At 40.0% G+C, this 18,342-nt stretch overlaps 1 protein-coding gene across 1 annotated transcript in view; it reads left to right on the top strand.

The window, feature by feature from the left end:
* ANOS1 (anosmin 1) overlaps positions 1 to 18,342 on the top strand; it is a 162,470-nt gene that overhangs the window by 25,048 nt on the left and 119,080 nt on the right. Inside the window, exon 2 of the mRNA XM_056558868.1 lies at positions 12,412 to 12,459. Coding sequence (XP_056414843.1) covers positions 12,412 to 12,459 — 48 coding nt within the window. The remainder of the gene's footprint in view (positions 1 to 12,411; positions 12,460 to 18,342) is intronic.

Here is an 18,342-nt window from a genome sequence, read left to right as displayed (position 1 = left end):
AAGTACCTAGAAATATTTGGAATAGCTTTAAAAAAATATGTGTTTTTTTTTAAGTTTAAGAGTACCTCTACTGGTGCTTCTGGCTGCAGAATATGACCTAGAATATCAGGATTGATTCTGACTTGCCGATGAAGTGTCAGCACAACTGATGTGGGGATGTTACACATGGTACCATAAAAGTTAAAAGCACAATAATAACAGAGTCCCAGAACTCACCATGTAGGATGCAATAAATTGTTATTCACATCAGGTCAGGATAGAGGTACAGACAGGACACGTTTCGCCACAACAGGTCTTTAGACAGCTGAGGGAGACCTGTTGTGCCAAAGCTCATCCTGTCTGTACCTCTATCCTGACCTTATGGGAATAAACACTACTTGTTATTTCATCCTACATGGTGAGTGCTGGCATTTTCTTAATATTGTGCTTCTGACTTGCTAACTTGCTTGCAGAGCATGGCGATCTGGAGACAGACTTCACAGAAGTCCCGTAGACTTCCGGCAACTCTGTTTCCAGAATGCAATTCTGCCATATTGAGGCACTGGGAGCACCAATAGAGGTACCTTTAAAAAGGAATCTGTCAGCTCAGAGCAACAGACATGTGTAAATAGCTGATAGGGGGATAAAACAAATTATGCCTATCTCTTAGCTGTTGGCTATGTGCAAAGTTATAAAATTATGTTTTTCTTATACGTTCAGGAGTTGTAGAGACTGGGCTGAGACACAGAATGCATGCCTTCTCCCTCCTCCACCCCTCCCTGCTCTGGGCTGCATGTTGTAGTCAAAGCTGAATCGTTAGGGTCCTATTGCTGTAGGGTCCTAGTCTTGCAGGTAGATGTTATCCTAACCTGTAGTCCATTAATTTCTTGAGAACTTTCAAAACTTTGATATGGTGAAATAATCGGTGTCTGTATCAAGATCATTGTTTTGTAGATTGAAGCCACCACTAATGAGAAATGGTCTCAGAATGTAATTACCGAACTGTCAGCCATAATGCGTAAATCATCCTCAACTCTTAGCACATAAAAGTTTTATTTATCACAAATAATTGAAATTGCAAGATTCCAACTGCAGTCATCATTTCAGAATGATGTATGTTCAGACAGGTCTGGTACGTTTCCTCCTCTTAACCCTTTTTGAATTAAGCTATCTTTTTAATAGTGAACATGCATTAGGCAAGTGTTAGACAATGTGTTGATGTACAGTTGAATTCTTCCATGAGGACATAATTAGTTAGGAGATAGGAATGTTCTTTGTAAAGAAACATTTACTTGTTGCTATTAAAAAGCTGTCACTGAGAAGCAGCCCAATGATATTCACTCCATAAGAAAATAAGATTTGTAATAACCAGAACTCAATACAGTATTGGCATCACAATCTCCTTTCATGTGGTTAGATGGTTGTATAGATATGCTAGTCAAAGAACCTATCTATTAGTTATAGGGTTTATGAAGATTTGTTCAAGACATGTGGTACACCAAGATTCCATTTGATTGTGAAACATAGATCCTGAAGGTATTAGAGGGTGAAATTTCCAAAAAACTGATGTGTACTATGTTTTCATCCCAAGATGAAAGTTATACCTTTATGTTTATTAATGAACTGTTAAAGTAGAAAATCCCATAGAATGAAGTCATATTAAACAATGCTCTCCCCTACCATACATGGGCACAAATTCATTTATACTGTATTAAGAATATCACAAAAGTAATTTAGATGAATTATCTGTAGTTGGGCGTACAGTATGGAGGTGGGTGATGTAACCAATATCTGAAATAATATTATATTTTTACACATAGCACCATGACATCCAAATTTATACTGTCTACTTGTCATGGGTTTACCCCATTTTGTTGTTCTTATTTCTAAGGACCTGTAATCACATGACTTGCTAATTCAAAGTGCAAATATTGGGATAAGCCTACTATTTCTCAAGGTGTTATAGTCAAGGCTGGGATAAAATAATTAAAAACAATTTACAGATTTTTTTCCAATTTTTGATTCTAGCATAAATATGGAGGTACTTTAAAAGGTTTGTCTCAGTAAAGGCATTAGGAACCTATTACTTACTTACTAAATAAGTAGAAGTGCCATAAAGCTGATGATAACCAGTGTCAGCAGAACTAGGAATGCGCAATTCCATTTTATACTACAGATTGGCATGGATCCCAGCAATTGGACCTCTACTGTTGTACTAAGGCAAATTATACTATTTAAAGGGGCACTCTAGCATTTACATCTCATTCCATAGCCACAGGATAGGGGATAAGTGTTTGATTGCAATTTTCCTAAACCACGCCCAGCTCTCCTTGTGCATAAAATGGGGTCGACATGCCCTCTCATGCATCTCTATGGGGGATCATCTGGGGATGAGCCTTGTCCTTGTGTATCTCTGGCTCTCCCATAGAGATGAATGGAGGGGGAGTGTTGACCCCAAACTGTGCACAAGGAAAGCCCAAGCACCATTAAGGAGATTGCAAGGGGATCCAGAAGGTCGGACCCCCCATGATCAGACACTTATCCCCTATTCGGTATAAAAGGGATCAGATGTAAAACTGATAGACCCCTTTAAGCACATAAACATATCATGTATGATATGTTTAGACAAAATACAAAAACAATTCCAAGTCATTGCCCGTGTGCAAGACAATAGTGTCATGTATTGTATAAGTTCCTCTATAAATGAATTTATTTTAGAAACATGTTACTTGGACAACTATATTATAGGAAGTGGATTAACTAAGTTAACCCAGGCTAATATAATAGCAGTTACTTTACCACAGCATAAGAGGCTGAACCAATTATAGAAAATAAATGATTGTTATTCTCCTTTTCATATCCCTTATTAACATTAATATAGACATCCTAAAAGTGGGCATGTTGTTATGTTGACCTCTGTTACCTTAAAGTATTTGTTGTTTTCTAGTGTCTTGTTGTTTTCTAGTGTCTTAGTAATAATTAGCAATTAGATGTAACAATCAATCAGCTTGTCACACAAGGCACCTTGTAAAGGAAATACTTGTACAGGCAGAAGGTAAGACGGAAAGGGATGACTTTTTGTGTTCCTTCCTATATATGGCTGCAGGAACAGCTGTGATGTCATATACACTAATTATAGTAATCAGGAAGATAATATGGTGGTTCCCAGTCAAAACTACTACTATTTAAAGCAAGTTCAGGATATAGACCTACCCAACAAAGATTATGCCTGAATCCATTGATTGTGGAATCCTCCATGACATTAAAAACACCACTCATGCCACCAAAACAGCCCTTACTCGTTGCAGTTGAGGAACAGACTCCACAAGACCTCTGAAAGTGTGCAATCTGGTACCAAGGCTGTAACAAAAGTCACAACAGATGGGTCTCCATGAATAGGATTTTTTTCTGGGAATATTGGAGGCCATGTCATATTCCTGAAACCATTTTTGTAGTGTGTTAGTGGGAATTTTTCTGCTTTAAGGGGCATTTCAGCAACAAAAAGCTTATCCCCTATCCACATAAGTGTCTTATCATGGGGGTCTGACCTCTGGTACTCCTCCAGTACAGTGCTTAGCTATCTCTGGTGGCTTCATAGAATATTAATGGAGTGGCTGGGTACATGTGATGACCCATGTCGAGTTAAGTCCCTGTTCTGAAGAATGCTGTGTCAAATGCTGAGTTTGGATCTATTGTAATCAGACACTTATCCATAATCTTGCGGATAGCGGATACCATTTTTGTCACTGGAATACCCCTTTAAAGCTGTGGGAATTCTATTTCCTTTAAGAGGTGTACTAGGTCTGCAGTCTTTGGCAGTACATTCCAAAGTAGCATCCACATGAATACCAGAACCCAAATATTTCCAGCAGAGAATTTTCTAGAGCATCACAGTGCCTCTGTAGCTTACCTTCTCCCCATAATGTATCCTGATATCTCTTCCTCTGGTAAGGTAAGCTCCTGCCCATTGCTCTCCACATGGTATAAAAGAAAGTGTGACAGATCAGACTAGGCCATCTTATTTTATTGGCCCAGTGAGCCAGATAATCCCATGCCCATTGTATGCAGTTTCAGCAGTGGAAAGGGATCAGCATGGGTACTATTACCAGATATGTGGCTATGCTGCATGCTGAGATGCACAGTGCTTTCTGACAGGTTTCTATCATAGCAAGCACTAACATTTTTAGCAATTTGTTCTACTGTAGCTCTTCTGTAGGCTAGCTTTTACCTCCTGCACATTAATAAGATTTGGGGGCCCATGTTTCCGATTTAACAATTGTCCTTTCTTTGACCCCTTTTGGTAGGTACCAACAACTACATTCCAGGAACACCCTTGAAGACCTCCCATTTAGTAAATGCTCTCACCCAGTCATCTGTCCATCACAATTTAGCAGAGTTCTTATTTTTATACTTGCTCAATGTTTTCTGTTTGAAGAACTGACTGTTCAGTTGCGGTCTAATATATCCCACCCATTAACATGGGGCATTTTACTGTTATGAATGCTCAGTTCCCTTTTAATGGATTTATTTTTGTCAGACATGACATATACAGAACATATTACCTGGACAACATGTAATTGGGATAGTAAGTCCAGCCTAATTGGTAGTTGTTTTAGTGATGCATGTATTCTACTTTTCATTATATCTCCAATAATTGTTAGTGTAGGCAACCGAAAAGTGGAAAGGCTGTTTTGACCTCTGCTTCTTTAGACTTCTTGCGTCTTAGTAATGATAAGCAATTAGGTGTAACAATCTATCAAGTTGTCATACAAAACACCTTGTAAAGGAAATAGTTGCAGAGACAGAAGATAAGAGAGACAGGATATATCTTATATCTGGCTTCAGAAACAGCTGTGATGTCGTATACACTAATCTAAGTGATCAGGAAGTGTATATAGTGGTGCTTAGTCAAAACTACTCTTTAGCATAGAACATCCATTTAAAGTAAATACTGGATATTCTTTGAATACATTCCACTTTTACAGAGTTTTTTTTTATTTGTTTTATTTTATGACTAATTGAATTACTAAAATTGATTTCCAGACTATGTTTGCACACTGTTTTCTGAGCCTTATTTTAAAGGAGAACTCCAGAATATAAAAATTGTCCCCCATACTGCTAGCAGTAAAAAAATAAAGATGTACATACCTTCCTCCGCTCCCCTGGGGCCTCCAGTAAATGGCTCTGGTCTCCGCCGCGATCCTCTTCCTGGTTGCTGATGGAGTCATACTGCGCTCAGCCAATCACCAGCCGCAGTGAAGTCCCGACTTGGCTGGCGATTGGCTAAGTGGCAGTGTTAGAACGCTTCAAGACACAAAATTGTTCACTACACCGGCACCTGCTGCCGGGGCCAAAAACGTCACACTGCCGCTCAGCCTATCGCCGGCCGAGTCGGGACTTCACTGCGGCCGGTGATTGGCTGAGCGCAGTATGACTCGCCGACCACCGGCAACCAGGAAGAGGATTGCGGCGGAGACCGGAGCCAGTTCCCAGATGCCCCGGAGGAGTGGAGGAAGGTATGTACATCTTTATATTTTTACTGCCGGCAGTATGGGGGCCAATTTTTATATTCTGGAGTTCTCCTTTAAGCCATGAATGGATGAAAAAATTTACCAAAAGCAAAGATACGTTGAAAAAGCTGTGTATGGTCACAAAAACATAACGTTAAAAAGCTGTGTGTGAACATAGCCCTAAACTGTATCCTGGTGCTGTGGTCTTCTGTCTTGAAATGTATTTGGATGATGGAAGGACACCATCACTAAACGCTGTTGACATCATTCAATGTAATCGATTGTATCAGTAAAGATTTCCTGGCATGCTACGATACATATAATTCAACTCATTTTTATATTTGTCTACAACCATTTCAAGGTGCAAGTACTCATAGTATGACTAATGAAGAGAACAACAGCTGGAGGCACCTAACCAAAAAACCTGAAGCAATCAATAGGATATATGGAGAGCGAAGACAAAAAAATCACGGTGGTTCAAAAAATCTGAGCTAAGCTGTGGTGCAAAGGAATAAATGGAGTCAAAAATGAAATAACAAAAAGAAAAGATCCAGCAACTCTCCACAACCATCACTCAGTAAATAGCTGCCGCCATGGATGTCCAGCATCTTGCGGGAAGCTCAGAGGATACAAACCGGTGAGTTTCGTGCAATCAGCACTTCTTTCGGCCCCATGGGGCCAGAAGAAGTGCTGATTGCACGAAACTCACCGGTGGGGGCCTGAAGAAGTGCTGATTGCACAAAACTTACAGGTTTGTAGCCTCTGAGCTTCCCGCAAGATCCCAGACATCCATGGCGGCAGATATTTACTGAGTGATGGTTGCGGTGAGTTGCTGGATCTTTTCTTTTTGTTATTGCATATACTCATAGACAACCAATCTAAGTAGTGGTGCAGATTTCGGAGCAAGCAATACATGTTGGTCTTTTGAGAACTTGCCCCATGTAGACACTCATCATTAGATTTTATAGTAACACAAACAAGGAATCGCAGACTCATACACAATATAGAGGTGCATAAAGGTACCCTTTTATTGTAAATATGCTCAGAGATAGGGTCAATAGCAATGCAATGCAGTCTGCCTGCAATATACTTTTCCACCTGGGTATAGGCATGTACGGTATATCACACATTCTGACATAGGTATTCAGAAGAATGTAATTCATAGAACATCCATACTTTATGAATCAATTGTCTAAATAGTGTGGGTCCAGAATAACTAAATGGGGACTCCTTGTCCCTTAATGCATATTAGAAGCCAGTGAAAATGGGGAGATGATGACAACCCATGTCTATGGACATGCTATAACTTCTGCAATATTTAATCTATCCATAGACATTTTGTTTCCATCTTTATGTACAGTCTATTCATTCACACGTGTTTACCTTACAAATACAGTAATACTAATAGTGTTCCAATTGCAATGAAGAGAACATCACCCACAACATGGTTGTGTGTCCGAATTGTGAATTCCTCTAAAATCTGTCTGCTGTGATGTGGGGCGGTCATTACAGTGATCTGTTGTCCAAGGAACACTGCATTATCTGCATGCTTTCTCTTGATAACAGATAAGGTTCTCTCTATTACAGTAGACATAACTGTGCTATTAAACTGACTCCCCGGTTTCCCTGCTGCTTGTGGCCATCTTCTTAGGGATCACACAGCGGTTGTGTCTTTTACCAGCAGATTGTGGTCATGATCTATTTTCTTAGGACATAGGATCCTAAGGCTTCATGTGGTTCTTCCCTGTGGAGTTGGGAAGAGTGTAGGCATAACATTGGCAGATATGTGAGAGTCCTGCTTTCTCATGGAGTGCTGTAGTTTCTATATATAAAGTGGGATATTACATGAGGACAACAACTCATATGGGGATGACTGTGATCACAAAAATTCTGTACTCTTGCAGTAGCTTATTTACATGTTATGGCAGATTTATCAAACACTGAGCGGAGGAAAACTTGACCATATGCCTATAGCAACCAATCAGATGGCTTTTTAAAAAAATTAAAGGGGCCATCCACCATAAGGTGATTTTAGTACATACCTGCCAGGCTATATTTTTGTGAACTGGCTATTTCCTGTTGGAGTTTGTTCTCTTTTACATATTTTTTTTAATAAACTTTATTTTATTATTCTCTTATATCTCAATTACAATAATTATTCAATCATCATATAGTTACCACCATCAATATCTTCACACATTGAAAAAATTCTTACCCCCCCCCCCCCCCCCTTACAATTTCTATGTTTGGGTCTAGTGTCCTGTCCAACCCGTATCACCCATATTCATATATATTCTTCATGTTAACAAAAGCTCTTTTTCTTTCCCCCTCCTCCTTCCCCAAACCAAAAATGGAGGACAAAGAGAAAAAAAAAAAAGATAATCTTTCCCCTCATTTTGTTTCTTTTCACCATTTTTAGTTTTCACTGGGGGCCCTTCCACTCCATTCACCATCACCTCCTTTCATTTTCACAACCATCCTCTTTCACCTATTTTCCGCTGCTTGTTTTCATCGTTATATACCATTAATTATATTTCATTTCGTTTAACTTACTCCTCTTGCCAGAAACAATTGCTGCCCTTCCGTGCCACCATTCTTCCTGACTCGTGATGTGCTGATAATATGTTTATCACACATCCCCAGGATCAACAAGCTCGAGGAAAAAGTACTGCTTATCCGACCGACTATTATGCTAAACTATTATGCAGATTTTTTAATTTTTTTTACAAGAGGCAGGCCCTCATTCATTCATCCCTCCATTCATTAAAGGGGAAGAGCCCACCATTCCACAACATACATTCCAATTAATAAGGGGTAGGCAAAAAAAAAAAAAAAAGTTGGTCTCTGAAACTACACATCCCATAGTTCCATGCTTGCAAGTGTGAAGTTACTTTCCTCCCCCCCCCCCACACACATCAGCCCCACACACACACACACACACACACACACACACACACACACACACTGCAGCACAAGTAAGCTCAAAAGACTAGTGTTTTCTAATCAGGGTGCCTACAACTGTTGCAAAATGATCTCTCTCCCACCCAGTGCAAAACTGCTCTGCACTGCATTGCATAACTGACTAGTGAGATCATGTCTCAAAGCACTGCAACCTGGGAAATCCTGTGACCCGAGTAATTTTGTATGCTATTAAAAATAAATATTGGGGTGAAAGTCAAATAAGAGTTGCAAGACCACTGTCAGTGGTACAGACACTATACTATGAACTACACAAACTTTACAGCCCCTGTAGCATAGTAAAAAAAATATCCTGAAATACCCCTTTAAAGAAGCGATATGATTGGTTGCTATGGGCAACTGCACCACTTTTTATGTGCACAGGTTTTCAGAAATCTTCCCCAATGTCTTTCCTTGTCGGTTAAAGAATGCTTATCAACATTTTCAAGAACTCTCTGCAATATTTTTGCAAACATGCAGAGGTTAATAACTTATAGTATTGCTTTCATGACTCCATACTGGGTCCATTTGGCTTTTCTGGCACATTTTAGTCCAGTGGTCTCAAACGGTAGCCCACTAGATGTTGCAAAATTTCAACTCCCAGCATACCCGGACAGCCGTTGGCTGTCCGGGCATGCTGGGTGTTGAAGTTTTGTAATATTTGGAGGGCTACAGTTTGAGACCACTGGTTTAGACAAATAAATGCTCAATGTAAATGGTATCCAATCAGTAAGAGAAATAATGATAAAGCACTCATCCGATGGATGAGGTAAAAACTTCAGGCTTTATTCCAAAACGACATAAAATGTACAGACAGGTGCAGGACACAGGGAGCGAGGTGGAACAGGTGAGTCGAGAGACGCTCAGAGGGGTGGCGACACGTTTCACTCTCTATTCCTCGGGCCTGTGATCCTTCGTCTGGCCCTGTTTTTGTAAAATTTTAATGGTAGTATAGAATCATAGGTGCTTCTGTGTGCTGTATCTGTATTGTAACCATATGAATCTGCCTTCAGGATGTTGCATCCAATGGTGCTTTACTTTATATATTTATTTGCCCAGTATGACCCTATAGAATGCTATCAAAGCTGTGCGGTATACTTTTCTTGTGGGATTTTTTCCTATTGAGCAGCCTAGCCGGCTATAACATAAAAGTATGCCAATGCGTACCAACAGGACCTATGCCAAATGAACACTTTCTTTGGAATTTTATGTTAGGCCAGTATAAGCTATGTATACTTTAGGAGTATGTTTTTCTGGCATGGGCTGCACACATACACTGCCACACTAGTAAGAACATAGCTCTAGGGGTAACCTCTTTTCTGCTCTTAAATCTGCAGGTTATAGGGAATGTGTAATCCTCACAGCCATGGAATCTTACAGTCGCTCCCCCTTGATAAAGGAACATTTTCTAAAATAGTAGTCTCGTATCCCCTACATGTATTCCCAGGCAAAAAAAAGAAAAAAAAAAAACATTTTAACAATTTTATGGCCGTTGTAAATTCTGCTCTGCACAACCTAAACCAGTACAGTAAGATTTTTATTTTTATTTCCAATTCGGAATTTCAGGCTGTTAGATCATTTAAACATTATTTTTAACTTTTTCAATCAAACCTTTGATGTTAATATTGGTAGATGTTCATGGTTTGTTCGCCTTGAACAATTTGTCTCCATTCCAGCAATAACATTTTGTTGAGTCCTGGATTGGCAATTACTGACCACAAAACGGGGCCAAATGCTTAACTACTACACTAATCTCTACTTAACTATTAGGCTATTGGCTGGTGATGGTCTTCCTCTGCCAAGCTTTGTGTGCCTGCTCCTTACTGCTCAAGCACAAGCTCGCATGATAGATTTCAAAGAGTATAAAGTTACTTCTGTAATAAAATCCCTGCTAACCTACAAAGCCAAGCGGTATTAATAACAGTAGAAGAACAAAGTCAAATACCACATTCTGGATTTAAGCACTTGTTAGTTGATTTCGAGGGATTGCATGTGTTATTGATCAGTCTAGTTACCATTTCATAATGAATTGAAAATATCATGGCACACTTTCACAACTAGTGGATTTTGTACTAAGTTATCTCACCGAAGTGCTAAATAGCTTTACTTAATCATATTAACTATCTCTCTTAGGGCCCCTTATTTAGAGAGGGCCTTCATCATGTTCACGTTGGTTATTACTTTCCAATACAACATATATACATGTCAGGAGAGGGAAGTATGGAGCAGGGTTGGGGGCTGAGTCAGCTCCATACATGGCAGGTGCTGGATGTTATTTGCAGCAGACACCTACTGTCAGTAAATGGTATCAGAGATCACTTTGATTCCAGCCGTTTAACTCTTTAAATGCCACCGTCAATAGCAGCCACGGCATTTAGTAAGCTATTTGGATGCTGCCATGTCAGAGTTTTTTTTTGGCACCCCCGATGTGCAGTTGCAGGGTGCCGATCAGCTGTCATGGTAGCCTAAGGCCTTCTGAAGACTTCCATCTCTACCATGTAAAATCTATTACATTCACAGTAACATTCTAGAAAAAATAAAAATTAAAATGCAATCAAAAAGTCCAATCTATCCAACAATGGAGCCGATAATAACTACACATCAGAGCACAAAAAGTTTCACCTAGCTCTGTAGAAGGAATAAAAATAAATAAAAACATGCTGATGCAAATCAACTGTTACGTTATGCACTTCGGCCACACACGCTGGCCGTGAGTGCATGGTCCCGTTACCTGCTGCTGCTGGCGGGTCTGGGATTTGCATTGTGGGATGCACCCGCATGCGAATCCCAGCCCTTCACTCACCTGGTGCTTTTCCTGCCCTCGCCTCTGCCTCTCTGCTCCAGCGCGTGTCCCCATCCCCTAGAGCGCGTGCGCCTGAGCTTTAAGATTCAAAGGGCCAGTGGGCCCATTAGTGAAGTAACACCTGTGGCTCATTGATAAATTCCTTCACCTCCCACACTTCCCTGCCGGATCTTTGTTGCCCTAGTGCCTGAGAGAAAGCGTTCTTGAGAATTGCCTTGCCGTGTATCATACACTTTGCTCTGTGAACTGACCTTGCTCCTTTGCCGCCTGCCTACTGACCACTTGCTACGTTCCTGACTATGCTACTGAGCCGCCAGCCCTGGCCTTCTGTTATCCTGACCACGAGTTTCCTTATCCCACCTGTGCCTCGAATCTCCTCAGCGGCCTGTGTGGTCGAGCCATGCCAGGGGTAGGGACCTGGGTGCCACCTGCCGCAGCAAGTCCATCCCGCCTTGCGGCGGGCTCTGGTGAAAACCAGTGGCACCTTAGACTCCGCTCCCAGGTACGGTCCGAGTCATCAAACACAGGTCCGAAGGATCCACTATCGTCAGTGTTGCTGCCTATTGAAACGTGAGTGTTACAGCAACTTTTCTGGTGGCCTAAATATGAAAAATCTCAAGTGGTCTTGTCATTTTCTAGCATTGTGGCAACTTCAAGATTGTGGTCACCTCCACAGCTCATTAGAATAAAGTTATGACAATATCAGTGCTACAAATCCAACTCATGGAAACTCTTCAGTCTTTTCAATGTATAAATCTCAATATAAGGGCTGCAAATCCAACAAATTTTAGATACCCAACAAATGCCCCAAAAGCCTCTTTTGTCACAAACAATTTCAACCAATAACCAAAATGTCATCTGAAAGGAGTTACTAACCCACAATCGTTTTGTGTTAAAGACAGACATATTGTCCATAGAGCAACGACCTAACATAGGACATAACTACGTCATATAAAACTATTTACATTGTGACTGGTCTTGCATATATTCAGAAAAATGGTTCTGTCCAAGGTTTTCTCATTATGTCAGCTCAACTAGGTTCACCAACCATGAAAGGAATTAGCTCTGGTAAAATGGTGTTGCTTCAGAATAACAATTTGTGAAGGAGCTTGGATCTTTGATGGTGTTTGTACTAACTAATCTCTCCATTTTGTTTTGCAGAACAATGGTTCCTTGATTTGGTGCCAGAATCACAAGCAATGCTCAAAGGTAAATACATGTTTTGGCCCTTTAATGCTCATTGATTGTTATTTCTTTAAATAATAAAAAAGGAAAGTGAGAGGAATGAACCATTAATAGAAGATGTAGAAAAATGTTCTCCCCTTGTGTGATTCATCCTTCTGTCGTTACTCCCAGTGCTTTTTAAGTACCATAATAACTCCTTCACTCTTGAGGGCTCCATTTAAACATTGCTTTTCAGTGATACGCTTATTCAAATTTTGACAAGTCTAGAATAGTAAGAAAAAATAAGAACTCTTGTTCATTTAACCCCTTGTTTCTCTGGGAGAGGCAGCAGATCAGTTGAGATCCTTCTAATGATTTAGGGGTTGACGGCAGCTCATTATTTATAGTAGCTTAGCCATTAAAAACCCAAAGAGCACATAAACTTATGACTAATAGCTTCTATTAGACAGAAATCTCATTAGCTGTGTCGACGAAAGATGCATTACATTAGAAAGAATGGTAAATCAGCTTGAGCCCATCTTAAGGAGACTGTGTAATCTGCATCTGTCTATTGTATCTGTGGTTTTATGTCTATCTATCTATCTACCTTATATCTATCTACCTATCTATAAAGTAGATAACAGGCAGCACTCCAAAATTAAGTGAAGCAAATCTTGTGATTTATTCCATGATGTGATAGACAACGTTTCAGCGGTCTCTCATCACCATTTTCTTGAATATTGAAAATGGCGATGAGAGACCGCTGAAACATTGTCTATCACATGATGGAATAAATCCCAAGATTTGCTTCACTTAATTTTGGAGTGCTGCCTGTTATCTACTTTATATCAAAGGGAACCGGAGCACCGAGGCTCTATTGTGCTTGAACTAAAATTCTACTTGGTCTGGATGTGCTGCTTCTTATTCGGACTTTATCTACCTGATATCTGTCTGTCTATCTCATATCTACCTGTCTATCTATTTATCTATCTATTGTATTTGTTTATCTATATCTATCTAAAATCTGTATGTCTATCCATGTCATATCTGTTTGTCTATCTATCTATCTATTTCATATCTATCTAATGGTAATGGAAGAGTGGAGCAGCACTCCAGTAGCGTCAGGGTGATGTGGGTGCAAGTGGGCCCAATTGCAGCCCAGGTCACAGGCAGCAGTTGTAGTAACCAGAATAAAGCATCCCACAGCACTCCAATCAGATGAAAAATCAAAAGTGATTTATTTTCTCATATGTGGCAAGCAAAGTTTTGACTGTCTGCACAATCTTTATCAAGCATACAGAAGTGACCGGAGCACGGGTTTTTATTTGTAACACACACAAGAGCAATTACAAAGTGATTACAATCAATTAAAAATATAATCGGTCGAGTGCTGTGGAGGTGTAACAGCACTAGACATGGTCTACTGTATTGCACATTTTCACTTATGTACAATGTGTATAATTATTCATCTGTTGATCACTGTATGGCTTATGTTTATATTTTTAATTGATTGTAATCACTTTGTAATTGCTCTTGTGTGTGTTACAAATAAAAACCCGTGCTCCGGTCACTTCTGTATGCTTGATAAAGATTGTGCAGACAGTCAAAACTTTGCTTGCCACATATGAGAAAATAAATCACTTTTGATTTTTCATCTGACTGGAGTGCTGTGGGACGCTTTATTCTGGTATCTATCTATCTATCTATCTATCTATCTATCTGTCTACAATCCAAAAATAGACAGCGGCAACTCCAATATGGTGAAAAAAGTGCTCACCAAGACATTTTTAAGCAGAAAATAAGTGAACAAGGTGCTTATTGATGGCCACGCGGGACCAATACAGTGATTATACAATCAATATAAATATAAGTGCCAGTATATAAAATATCATATGATCCACACAATAAAGTGACTAGTGCCTTCTCATGAGAAATATATCATCCATTTTCATTGCTGTACAATTTTTGTATACATATATTATACTGTATACAGTATAATGCTCAAATTGTGTTAATCACATATTAATATAAAAGGTGCACATGTGTTCTTAATGTGTTCATTAATAAGATGGACGGAGAGGGTAGAGATCACTCATCATTCTGTATCTTACTGTAATAGCGCGAGGACACCGATCCACAGCGTTTTCCGGTAGTGGGATAATTAAACCGGATGTTAAATTTCCAGCTTGTAGCACATGACTTGATTGTCATAGCGATGCGTCCTGCAGAGCCGCGCATGCGCGGTACAAGGCAAAGAGGCAGAGGACGCCATTTTACAACACATCACTATGTTGCAATGTGAAACGGGTGCACGCTGCCTCTTTGCCTGGTTCCACGCATGCACGGCTATGCAGGACACGTTGCTATTACAATCAAGTCATGTGTTACAAGCTGAAAACGTAACATCCGGTTTCATTATCCCACTACCGTAAAACGCTGTGGATCGGCGTCCTCGTGCTATTACAGTAAGATACAGAATGGTGAGTGATCCCTACCCTCTCCGCCCATCTTATTAATGAACACATTAAGAACACATGTGCACTTTTTATATTAATATGTGATTAACACAATTTGAGCATTATACTGTATATGTATACAAAAATTGTGCAGCAATGAAAATGGATGATATATTTCTCATGAGAAGGTACTAGTCATTTATTGTGTGTATCATATGATATTTTAGACACTGGCACTTATATTTATATTGATTGTATAATCACTGTATTTGTCCTGCATGACCATAAATAAGCACCTTGTTCACTTATTTGCTGTTTGAAAATGGCTTGGTGAGCAAGCCGAAACATCACAGCACATTGTGTGAATAAAGATCATCACTTTTTTTCACCGTGTTGGAGTTGCCGCTATCTATTTTTGGATTGTCTACATTGGGGTCCATAGCCAGGACCATTTGCAGCTGGCACCCATGCATCTATATTTTATGGAGTGCTGCCTACTGTATATGTCCCATAACTATATCATATCCTTTAGTCCTTCCTCTGTCCTGTTGTTCAAGCCTGTAACTTCATCTTAAAAAGTTATAGTACAACAATGTTCTTTTATATTGTACAGCACGTTACTTCTGCTGTACATTTCCATGTGTTCAATGTTATTACTCATGCGCTCTGTCTCTTGATATCAGCATCACTGATTTCATAAGGCACTGTGGAATTTACTGTACCTGGATAGGTGAGTTGTTGGTAAAAAGTGGTCTAAGAGGCACTGATCAAGGTTGCTCGCAGTAAGACGGACACAGGCCGGCATAGGACAATAAATACTTTTTATTGAAAATTACGGACAACGTGTTTCAGCACTCGAGGGTGCCTTCCTCAGGTCCAATTTGGCAGTACTAAAAAACATACTCATGGACAGGAATGCATACATATATGTATATATGGTCAAAGCTCAATGAAAATAAAAGACATATAAAAACAAGTGTGGATAAAAAGGAGAAGGGTTTTCTGTAATATGGATAAAAAATTTTATATCATGTGCTCAATATAAAAATTTTAAAGAGGTAGTATTGACACAGTATCTGTGTATCTGTCCCATAACTATTTTATATCCTTTATTCCTTCATCTGTCCTGTTGTTCAAGTAAATTCATCTTAAAACGTTATACTGTACAGCAAGTTACTTCTATTGTACATTTCCGTGTGTGAAAGTTATTACTCCTGTGCCCTGTCTCTTGATATCAGCATCACTGATTTCATAAGGCACTGTGGAAATTACTGTCTCTGAGATAGTGGTCTAATAGATATAGTATATCCAGCTCTCTTATGTACTGTAGAAGGGATTTTATGGATGCACAGAGATGGAAGGCAGCATTTGTACAATGCAATAAAAGATACTTAGATAAATCCAAGATCCAATCATGAAATAAAACACTTGGGAGTAAATTTACTAAACACTATATGCAAGTTTTCTTGTGTAAAAAATAAAAATGACATTGCCTATACAAGCACCATTATGTGACTTTGTGCCACTCATGCCCATTTCATAAAAAGCGTGTGAAGCTTACTGGGTGGGGATGTGGCTTCCCCTGGGCTGATATATACGGTACTGTATATTATGAGTATGTAAGAATTTGGGGTCAATCTAAGCTCAAATTTGATTTTTATCTGTGGGACACGGACAGACACCGACGTGACAAATATATTAAGAGTCCTGCACCTATTAATTAATTTGTAGCAATTTCATCCACCAGGTTTAATCTATAGACCATTGTGTAAAATTCCGGTATTTAGTAAATCTGTCCCTTAGGCTTTATCTGTAATCCTTAAAACCTGCGTAGACACTGACTCAAGGTAACTACCATTTACGCCCTTCATACATTAAGTATCAAATAGCTGTTGGCTAAAAACTAGTTTGTCCATAAGCTATCTCTCCAAATCATCCCAGACACTTACACACTGGGCTTGACTGAACATGAATGTGTTCTGGATGGGGAGAGAGGAATAAGTTGATGCCAGACACCTTTGGCTCTTTATCTACTCAAGATCAAAAGGATGGGGCAGTTGAAATTCAACTGCCCAATCCTTATTTGTGCTGCATCTGCCATTGGGGAATAATTTGGAGGTTTTTATACAAAATAGCTGGTCGGCAGGTGAAAGGAACTCCAGCAAAAAATGTTTTTTTTTTTTTTTTTTAAATCATCTGGTGCCAGAAAGTTAAACATATTTGTAAATTAATTCTATTTAAACATCTTAACCCTTCCAGTACTTATCAGCTGCTGTATGCTCCACAGGAAGTTTTTTTCTTTGTAAATCTCTTTTCTGTCTTACCACAGTGCTCTCTGCTGACACCTCTGTCTGTCTCAGGAACTGTCAAGGTGCAGGAGTAAATCCCCATAGCAAACCTCTCCTGCTCTGGGCAGTTCCTGAGACAGACAGAGGTGTCAGCATAGAGCACTGTGGTCAGTCAGAAAATAAATTTACAAAGAAAAGAACTTCCTGTGAAGCATACAACAACTGATAAGTACTGGAAAAGTTAAGATTTTTAAACAGAAGTCATTTACAAATCTGTTTAACTTTCTGGCACCAGTTGATTTAAAAATTGCTTTATTGTTTTTCACGGGAGTACCCCTTTAAGTCTATGTTAATTTAATATGATTAGCAGATTTAGTCTGAGATTGCAGTCTAGCTCTAGATATTCTAGTTTCTGAAACTACTAAGGTGGATGTTGTATGCAAACAACATGACACCCAAGGATATCTTCTGATCTCAAAGCGTTTTTCACTGAAAAAAATCTGTTTAATCTGTATACAGTGGTGCCTCAACATACGATGGAAATCCATTCCAAATGGACCATCGTTTGTTGAAACCATCGTATGTTGAGGGATCCGTGCAATGTAAAGTATAGGACAGTGGTCTACAACCTGCGTACCTCCAGATGTTTCAAAACTACAACACCCAGCATGCTCGGACAGCCAACGGCTGTCCGGGCATGCTGGGAGTTGCAGTTTTGCAACATCTGGAGGTCCGCAGGTTGAAGACCACTGGTATTGGAGGTTATACTCACATGTCACCGCCGCTCCAGACGGTCACCGCTCATCACCGCTGCCCTGGATGTCACCTTCCATCGCTGTCGCCGCGTCCCCGGGGTGTCCCCGACGCTCCAGCAAGGCCTCTGCTTCCCGGCATCCTCACTCTCCATCGCCACCATCACGTCGCTACGCACGCTGCTCCTATTGGATGACGGGACGGCATGCGTGGCGACGTGATGGAGAGCGCCGATGATAAAGGGGATCCCGAAGAGGACGCGCCGGAGCCCGCCGGAGGTAAGTGATCGTTAGTGGACCACATGGGGCACCGTAAACGGCTATCTGGTGGCAGGTTGCCGGATAGCCGTTTATGCGATGGCCCCAACATACAAAAGCATCGTATGTTGATGCTGCCTTCAACATGCGATGGCCTCTGAGAGTCCATCGTAT

Source organism: Hyla sarda, chromosome 2 (genome assembly GCF_029499605.1).
Source record: "Hyla sarda isolate aHylSar1 chromosome 2, aHylSar1.hap1, whole genome shotgun sequence".
NCBI classification, from domain to species: Eukaryota; Metazoa; Chordata; class Amphibia; order Anura; family Hylidae; genus Hyla; species Hyla sarda.
The sequence above is the reverse complement of the archived record's forward strand: the minus strand, read 5'-3'. Positions and strand labels throughout refer to the sequence as shown.